The following is an 8,454-nucleotide window of genomic DNA, read 5'->3' as shown; positions in this document are numbered from 1 at the left end:
TGCTTCGCTTTCTCTCTTGTTTTCGCTTCAACATTCTGGTTGTTGACTTGTTTGTAAGAGATCTTACTGCACTTTTCATGCATTTGTTTTCTGTCATGAATTGTTTCGAATTTGCTTGTGATTTATGATTTTGCTTATCTCTGCTTCCAAAGCCACTAGGCAAAGACGGAAACTAGGGTTTGTAGCTGTAGTTCTCATCATTTGAAGATAATTCACGATGAAGTTCCTCGAGTGTCCTTCCTTGGATCGGTAATTGTAGTTTCAAACGAATTTGAGTTGAATTATGGGATTTTATTACATAATTTTGGTATATTGTAAGAGTCTCGTGAAACTTGTCCAGGCTTAACGATTTCTTTGGTGATTTGAATTTGGGAGAACGTACTATCAGAGGATGCCTTGAAGCTTATACTTGTAAGGACTAATTAGTGACTTTTTAGTTTCAACAGAATTGATTTTGGATTTGGATTTGCTCACCGGGTTTGGGTTTAGTAATAGTAATTAACGAACTATTTTCTTTTAAAAATTCCGTAGGCAAACATGCTGGAACAGATAAAAAACTCTCGATCAGTTTGGAGAATGAGGTAGATGACTCTAATAAAGTTGAGTTGTGGTAATAGGATCTTTTTTTACAATTTGTTCGTAGAATATTTTTTAAAAAAACTACTTCAATTTCAGATGCTTGAACTTATTGAGAAATCATCTAGCCCTGATTCTCCCCCGCCGGACGACATGTTATTAACCCGATCCAGGTGGCCTTTACTGTGTGGAGAGGTTTCATAAATTGCAAATACCACTTAAGTGCTTCCTTTTTACATGTTCTAATTATGTTTCCTTTCCAGCCGAAGGACATTGATTTACCTTATTCTTACCTTGTATCACATGTATCCGGACTATGACTTCAGGTATCTCAGTATCTTGTGACGTATAAAACTATGATAAAGGGGTTATGGGTAATGCTATTGTCAGCTTAGTTGGCGACATGGCAACCCACTATATAATCCTTTTGTCATTTTTTCTTTTTGGGAGTGTTGTCAAAAGGCTTGACAGACAGTTCATAAAACTGTTGCTCTTGGAGCTGAGAGTTCAAGTCTCTCCATTTCCCAAGTCTTTTTTCCGGTCTTTTCTTTGGTTTTTTTACCCTTGTTAAACTTCTAAATTGAGTGTCTCCGTTGTTGCATTCTTTAATTTTTCCTATAATACCATACGCCTGTAATGGTTTTTAGTGCAGTCAAAGCTCACCAGTTTTTCACAGAGGAATCATGGGACAATTTTAAGCTTATCTTTGACACCTACATGATTGAAGCCTCAAAGGTACTATGATTGATACTGTCTATTTCTTGTTTTAAGTGTTACTTTTTACTTTTGTATTACTTGCAGCCATGGTGTTTGGTTTCCCCACATCTTTAATGTCTGGGATTGTGATGTTTGGGTAGGTTGTAAAATATATGGTATCTACAAACTCAATATTTCATTTTTGTATGACATTTTAGACCCCAGAGCGTGTTTGATGGTCTTGTCTAGATGCACCTAATGATCTTAATTGTGCAACTTTAAATTTTGAAATATATTCTTTCCTAATTATGTTTATTTATATATCACAACTAACACACTATTAATTCCTAGATTTTAAAGATGAACTAATCAACAAAACAGTTGATCAATAATTTAACACATTGGTACATAGTAATATTTTTTATTGTTCTATATATCATTTCTTCTATCAATTTTGAAAATGTAAAAACTAAGGCCGAAATTGGAAAGTCATAAATATTGTCAAGTTTTTTTTGGCATCTTAGGATCTCAGGGGTTAGAAACGGCTAAACATATTAATGCACACAATGCACATCTTAGCTATTGTTGTTGTTGTTAGCAATAGTGATTACTTTTGGTATAGTGGTTTCCTTTCATTGGTTTTGATTAACTTGTCAAAACTGCAGGAATGGGATGAAACTGTTGGGGATGTTTCTCTCCTGGACACATTGTACATGGCTCTTGATGAGGTGAATTACTCTTGTTTTTGAACATGAATGTTGGTGATACCAAAAGGCATTTTCTTGATACCTTGTCTTGCAGGTTGTGAAGTTAGGGGATTGCGAAATTTATGGTTATGTTCCTGACTCCGAAGCTGATCCGTTAGTGGAAAAAGGAGCAATGTAAATTATCATCACAAGCTAAAAATTAAAACTGTAACCACATTTGTTTTACCTGTTATAGATTATTCTGATATTCTTATCTATTTTCTGTAGATGGTCCTTTAATTTCCTCTTTTACAATAGAAAGCTAAAACGGATTGTGACTTTCCGTTTCAGTTGTTTTAGGTGGGAATTCATATTCTCTTTCAATTGTCTGGAACTACTTTTTACTTTTTGTTTGCATCTTATTCAGCCTTACAATAATGCTGTTTCTGGCAGTAACTTGGTTGCTGATGGATTTCTTATGGATGGAGTACTCAACGAGGGTGATGATGAAATATTTGCTGACATGGATATATGAGTCAACACTGCATATATTATGCTAGTTTGTCAAGACCCCCTTGACGTCCCATGTGTTTATCTGATCAGTTTCCAATTCTGGTGTTTAGTTCTGTAAAATAAAGCAAATCTATGTGAAGCTTGAGTGGTAGATCTAGCATTTGTATCATCTTATGTGCATATTGTAGAGTTAGTATGTGTGTCGTTCTCTTATATGCACATAGTTAGATTCTGAATCTGAATCGAGTTGTTTGTAGATAACTAATCCTAGTTAGCACATCTCTGGTGTGTAAATAACAGACACTTCCTTGGTTGGAAGTGGAGCAACGATCGTTGGATATATGTTTATCTTCTGAAAGGGATGCTTTCTTTGTTCGTCTTGGATATTTGTTTATATTCTGATAACTTGTATCCATTTCAAGCATGTTTCATGCACAAGTAAAAGCAAGACAACATTTATTGCACATTGTGGCAGTGGTGCAATTTTCATTTGTTAGGGTGGTTTTGAACTGTTGATGTAAAATTATTTCGTTTAATAGAAACCTCTCATATACATTCGGCTACGTTATTTCGTTAAGAAAAGTATATAGCCGATAGTATACGTGTCCTTTCAGCATAGTTAACCAAGTGGAGAAGAATAAACAAATTAAAGGTAAATCAAATATAACTAAAATGTATTTCTTGTCACCTTTTTTCTTTTGTCGTCTCTTTTCACGATTTATGTCCTTAGCGTAGCACTACCCTCTATGCATTAAATGAAAAAGATACGATTGCGTATGAGTCCAATAATCTTGGCTGAGGTTAAGTTTTTGGATGACATTTGGTATTCTTATGACAACTAATCATATACTTAAAGTCTTATAGGAGGATTGTGCCTACTTGATCTCTATATATATGGCATTGACAAAGATTAGTGATTTAATTTGCGCCACTTGTTGCAATTATCCCAAGTTTAGATTTGATGTAATTGGCTCACACCCCAATCGCCTCGAGTGCTGGCTGCGATTACATGTTCAAATGGCATATAGAATATGTGCATTCATTATCTAAAAGTAATTTAATCAATATTGAAATAATTTTGTTCGCTTTTATATATGTATGTTAGTAACTCTGCATGTGAGTTCTACTAGCTGGCTAGTAAACTTGTTCTTCATAGCGTGGAGACTAAAGCTTTCATTAGAAAGTGGAAAAGCCGAATAAATTATATATTACTTTCACATTATCGTGACAAATAAATGAGATGTAATTACACAAAGCCAACTGCTTCTCAAGAGTTTTTAATATTGACGTCATTTTATATCAAGATATAAATATCTACTTTCTTCTTTAAGGGTCTTCTTCGCATGATGCGGCGTTGATGAGTTTCAACGTCAATAAAAACAAACACTACAAGAAATAAGGGGTTTAGCCACGAAAAAAATCGTAGCTAAACTCTAAGATAAGCGTAGCAACCATACATTGGCCACAAAAGAATATTTGTGGCTAATCGGGGGGTTGCATTTTCAATTTGCCACGATTTTAACGTTATTAGCCACAGTTTTAAACACCGTGGAGACCTTCAAAGAGCCACAATTTATATATCATTGTCCACGTATAATGCCGTGGCTAAATAATTTGTGCAGGCCGGGTTTTTCAGCCACAATTTTTTTGTGGCTAACATTGGATCGATACTTTATCACTGTATTTTGATAACAAAAATTTATACAGAGCTGCCAACTGAATCTTGCATTGGTTTCTTCATATCCATAGCTTTTTCTCTGAAGTTTCAACCAGCTTCTCTAAATTTATCACACGTCTACATTTTCAGCACCAAAGACTTTTTTTCCAATTTACAACATTGCTCCACGGGCCATTACACCCAGAAACCTACCAATAAATTTGCATCATTATCTCGACTTTGTCCATGCCCATCAAGTTCCATAATGTCTTTTTCATCATTCTTCAAATGCCAAACTTGAATTGTTGTCCTTATTCTTCAAATGCCAAACTTGAATTGTTGTCCTTTTGCCAGTTGTGATTTCTCCCGTAGAAGTATCTACAACCGAATACAAAATTGAATAAAATAAATAAATTAAATATTAGAACTCAAAAAATTACGTAAAAAAAATTAAAATTTCATATACCTTTGACATTCACGACTAAAGGGTCATTATAATCTTTTCTGGTAGGTACAGTTGCTTGAAACTTATTTCGTCCAAATCTTCTGCAAATTCTTCATTGTTGTTGACATGTGGTTATCGTAGTTCTGCTAAAAGGGTCTCTCCTAAGTTATTAGGTTTTCGCTCCACGAAAAAATCTGCTAAAAAAACCAACAAATAACACTAAAAATTAAGAAAGAAAAAAATCGGTATTTTGAGTTTGGAGGATATCTTATCATATGATAGGGTTCATATAGTGTGGTTAAAGTAGTTAAAATTTGGTGGCTAAACCCCATTTTTGTGGTAGTGATATATATTGTTAAGTAAATATAGAATACTAGCAAGATTTTAATAAGATACTTTGAAGAGTAAATAGTCAAATTGGTCCCGAAAGATAGCCCGATCTTCAAACGAGTCCCCGTAAAAAAAAGATAATAAAATTTGTCCTCGAAAAATTTAAAATTAGTAACGTTAGTCCTTCCGTCAGTTGGATGATGACGTGTCACGTTAAGTGTCACGTGGCATATGATGACGTGGAGGGCTAATGCCACGTGTCACAAGATGATTGGTTGATATGTCAGATCGGCCACGTGTCAGGTCAGTGACACGTGGCATGCCACGTGGCACTTGACATATAAAAAAGTTATTTATAATCGAAATAGTCCTTAAAAGTTCAGACGTAAGTCATATTCATCCCTAAAATTTTAAAAATTAATCAAATTAGTCATTATATAATTTTTTTTATTTTTTGTTGATAATATTAAATTTAAAATATTTTTTGATACTACTAATTTTGATTAATTTTTAAAATTTTAGGGATGAATATGACTTACGTCTGAACTTTCAAGGACTATTTTGACTATAAATAACTTTTTTACATGTCAAGTGCCACGTGGCATGCCACATGTCACTGACCTGACACGTGGCATGCCACGTATCACCGATCTAACATGTCAACCAATCATCTTGTGACACGTGGCATTAGCCCTCCACGTCATCATATGCCACGTGGTACTTAACGTGACACGTCATCATCCAACTGACGGAAGGACTAACGTTACCAATTTTAAATTTTTCGGGGACAAATTTTATTATCTTTTTCTTACATCTTTAGGTGTCTAAATATTTTAAAATTAAGTATTTAATTAAGTTACAGCATGCTTTTTTTTGAACGTATGTATCATACGTTGTAATTGCTTTTTTTTTCCTCCTCTTCTTCCTCCTTTTCATTATCGTTTAATCGTTTATCCGTTTATCAATGTCGTCTTCTTCAACAATGACATCATCATCGTCATCACTGTCGTTATCATTATCTTCTTCTCTTGTTCTTCTTCAATGCCTGTTTGATTTTTTTTTCATTGTCCTCCATCATTATCATCACCATCATAGTTGTCATCTTCTTTCAGCAAATAAAAGTACAAAAAATTTGATTCACAGCATAGAAATTTTTATGTATAATACAAAATTTTTTAAAAGATTACATGTTTAGAGTATTAACACTCAACCAATAAAATACACACAATAAAAAATTTCAGTATTCGATATATAAATTTTAGTGCACAATACAAAATTTTTTAAAAAGCTACATGTCCAAAACATTCACATCTAACTAACAGCACAGAAATTCTAATACACAAAAATTGTTGACACACCTAACAGAAATTTTTTAAAATCACATATCCAAAATATTGACTCACCTAACCAACAAATTACATTCTTAACAAAATTTATGTTAATAAATAAATTTTGTGCTGTAAATAAAAATTTTATATTATGTGCAAAATTTTTTATATTGTATCAATAAATTTTGTATTTTGTAAAAAAAAAAAAGTTTCTATGCTAAAAAAAGTAATAACGGTGGCCTGGCAATGGGAATTAATAATTTGGCATGTTGCCAGCATCCAATCGCATGGGGTAATCATTATCTATGATCATATTCTTGATCATGTGATACTCTCAAAATTCTCAAATCTGAGAGTATGGTGATTTTGTTTCTGTACAAGGATCTCGATTAAGTCAAGCGGTGCCATGTGTAATCCCATGGAACAATACACTTGGACTCCTACTTTCTTTCATCTTTTTTTATTCTAATCTTAAATCAAAGGTAGCTAAGGTGGATCTCATACACTTTGAACTATAATATTATTATTATTATTTTGTGTGCCTAGCTACTTTCACTATATAGAATATTCTATATAGTGTCAAAATAAAGTACTCAATCATAGATAATAATTAATCCTCCTTTATAAATACATGAGGTAGGAATCAAGGAAATCAAAACCTACATCATCATTATTATATATCATGGCTTCTTGTTCCGTATCATGTTTCTTTAGTGCAAGTGCAACTTCAAACCGCTGGCAAATAAAGCTCTCCCAACCATACCCCAAGATGTGCTTTAAGGACAATGGTAATTAATACATATATTCTTGTACTAGCTACTCGATCTATCAATCCTTAACAAGATGTGTTCGTGAGTTAAAATTATTCATCCTTGATAAAAGCAAATTAATTCAAGGCGGAAAAACAAATTAAAGGTTCAAGATCGATCATGATCACTAGCAAACACAGCAAAACGATTTTATATTATATTTGAAAAATATTTTGATTTATGTATTGTTTACTTGTTTATTAGTTTATGTTTATCGTTTAATTTGCTTTTTTGTGATTGATTTTGATTCTTGATGATAATATCGAAAGGAATTAAATTTAATCACTTGATATTAGTACTCTGTACTCCTTAAAAAGGTCGAGTTGTTCACAACTGATAAAAAAAAATAATTTTATATTATATACTAATTTATTTGTGTTCCTGTTAACAAAAGTTTATGATTATCAATTATATATTTTTTATTTTATGATATGATATCAGAGTTTATTTTAAAAAAAAAACATGTTTTATTCTGTGATTGTTTTGGCAGGTAAGCCAGCAGACATTGTTGATGCAAATTTGAGTGTTTTGAAAGTAAGAATTGAAGAATTGAGGAAGAGGGATGGTGGGTGGAACTATAACAAGCGGAATAATAATGATTACGAGGTTTCAAGGTATAAGAGAGATTCAAGAATGGTAAATGAATATGTAGAGATGTTGGGTATGGCATGTGGTGCAATTGGACTCGTCTTTCTCATTGGTTCTATTAGCATCTACCTTGTGTCCCTCCTTGTTTATATATCAAAATGAATCACTTATTTCTTCTTCTACCTACCAAACCTCAAATATATCATGTATCATCTTTAATTTGTCTTTTTCTACATGGATGTCTTTGTTTCGAATTGAAATTTGAATGTGTATATATATCTAAGTAAGTGTTTTCCCTTCCCCATGCATAAGTTGAAGAAACTAATAGTACTCCCAAACAAGCGTGTTTCTCAGGTGGTGATGATCATCAATAACTGCAATTCTCCAAGATCCCAGAAGAATAAAATATTATTAAATAATAAAAAAAACAATTGTAGAGTCGAATCTTATTTTAATACGTGATTTAAATATTCGTGATATAAAAAAATTAAATATTATTTAAAAATTATTAATTTATTTTGATGTATTTTTATTTTTATTTATTTTGTTATTATATTGGACTTTATGTTTGTGAGTTTTAGAATTTTTTTTGTTTTAATCTAATAAAAGATTATAAATATTTTTTTAGTTATTGTAATTATAGTATTCTGTGGTTAGAAATTTGAATTTTTTTTGTGTCTTACGATGTGAATAAGTGAAATTGAGTAAGTTTTTTTCTTATTGTATTGAGAAATTAAATAGAAAGTTAATGAATTCTTTCGATTCAATTTCTAAACTATGGCGTGTACAAGTTAAGTAGTTAAGTTAAAGAGCTTTTTTCTTGTTG

At 32.1% G+C, this 8,454-nt stretch overlaps 2 protein-coding genes across 6 annotated transcripts in view; both read left to right on the top strand.

Moving 5' to 3' along the window:
* The window catches only part of LOC107618781 (repressor of RNA polymerase III transcription MAF1 homolog), a 3,443-nt gene extending 586 nt beyond the window's left edge, over positions 1-2,857 (top strand). Inside the window, exons 2-12 of one of the 4 annotated variants that reach the window (XM_021111121.1) lie at positions 1-53; positions 160-249; positions 341-411; positions 532-581; positions 676-749; positions 840-902; positions 1,224-1,311; positions 1,938-2,000; positions 2,074-2,153; positions 2,247-2,318; positions 2,412-2,857. In XM_021111121.1, coding sequence (XP_020966780.1) covers positions 218-249; positions 341-411; positions 532-581; positions 676-749; positions 840-902; positions 1,224-1,311; positions 1,938-2,000; positions 2,074-2,153; positions 2,247-2,318; positions 2,412-2,493 — 675 coding nt within the window. In that variant the 5' untranslated portion in view covers positions 1-53; positions 160-217 and the 3' untranslated portion in view covers positions 2,494-2,857. Of the gene's footprint in view, positions 54-152; positions 250-340; positions 412-531; positions 582-675; positions 750-839; positions 903-1,223; positions 1,312-1,937; positions 2,001-2,073; positions 2,154-2,246; positions 2,319-2,411 lie in introns of all 4 variants that reach the window. The other 3 variants (XM_016320936.2, XM_016320935.2, XM_016320934.2) reach the window with 3 other exon arrangements.
* LOC107617088 lies at positions 3,239-7,879 on the top strand. Of its 2 annotated transcripts, XM_016318898.2 has the most exons (3): positions 3,239-3,245; positions 7,001-7,019; positions 7,531-7,879. In XM_016318898.2, the coding sequence occupies exons 2-3, from the start codon at positions 7,001-7,003 to the stop codon at positions 7,788-7,790; spliced, it is 279 nt and encodes a 92-aa protein (XP_016174384.1). In that variant the 5' UTR covers positions 3,239-3,245; the 3' UTR covers positions 7,791-7,879. The 2 variants fall into 2 exon arrangements, with proteins under 2 accessions (XP_016174384.1, XP_016174383.1); XM_016318897.2 differs by lacking the exon at positions 3,239-3,245 and having other exon boundaries at positions 6,789-7,019.

Source organism: Arachis ipaensis, chromosome B09, assembly GCF_000816755.2.
Source record: "Arachis ipaensis cultivar K30076 chromosome B09, Araip1.1, whole genome shotgun sequence".
In the NCBI taxonomy this organism is placed as follows: domain Eukaryota; kingdom Viridiplantae; phylum Streptophyta; class Magnoliopsida; order Fabales; family Fabaceae; genus Arachis; species Arachis ipaensis.
Note: the sequence above shows the minus strand (reverse complement) of the source record. Positions and strands in the feature narration are given on the sequence as shown.

Bases quoted from the DNA above. Each gene is read 5' to 3' on its own strand.
- LOC107617088 (XM_016318897.2), top strand. From the start codon at position 6,914: ATGGCTTCTTGTTCCGTATCATGTTTCTTTAGTGCAAGTGCAACTTCA. The intron at 7,020-7,530 runs GTAATTAATACA...TTGTTTTGGCAG, and splicing joins GATGTGCTTTAAGGACAATG to GTAAGCCAGCAGACATTGTT.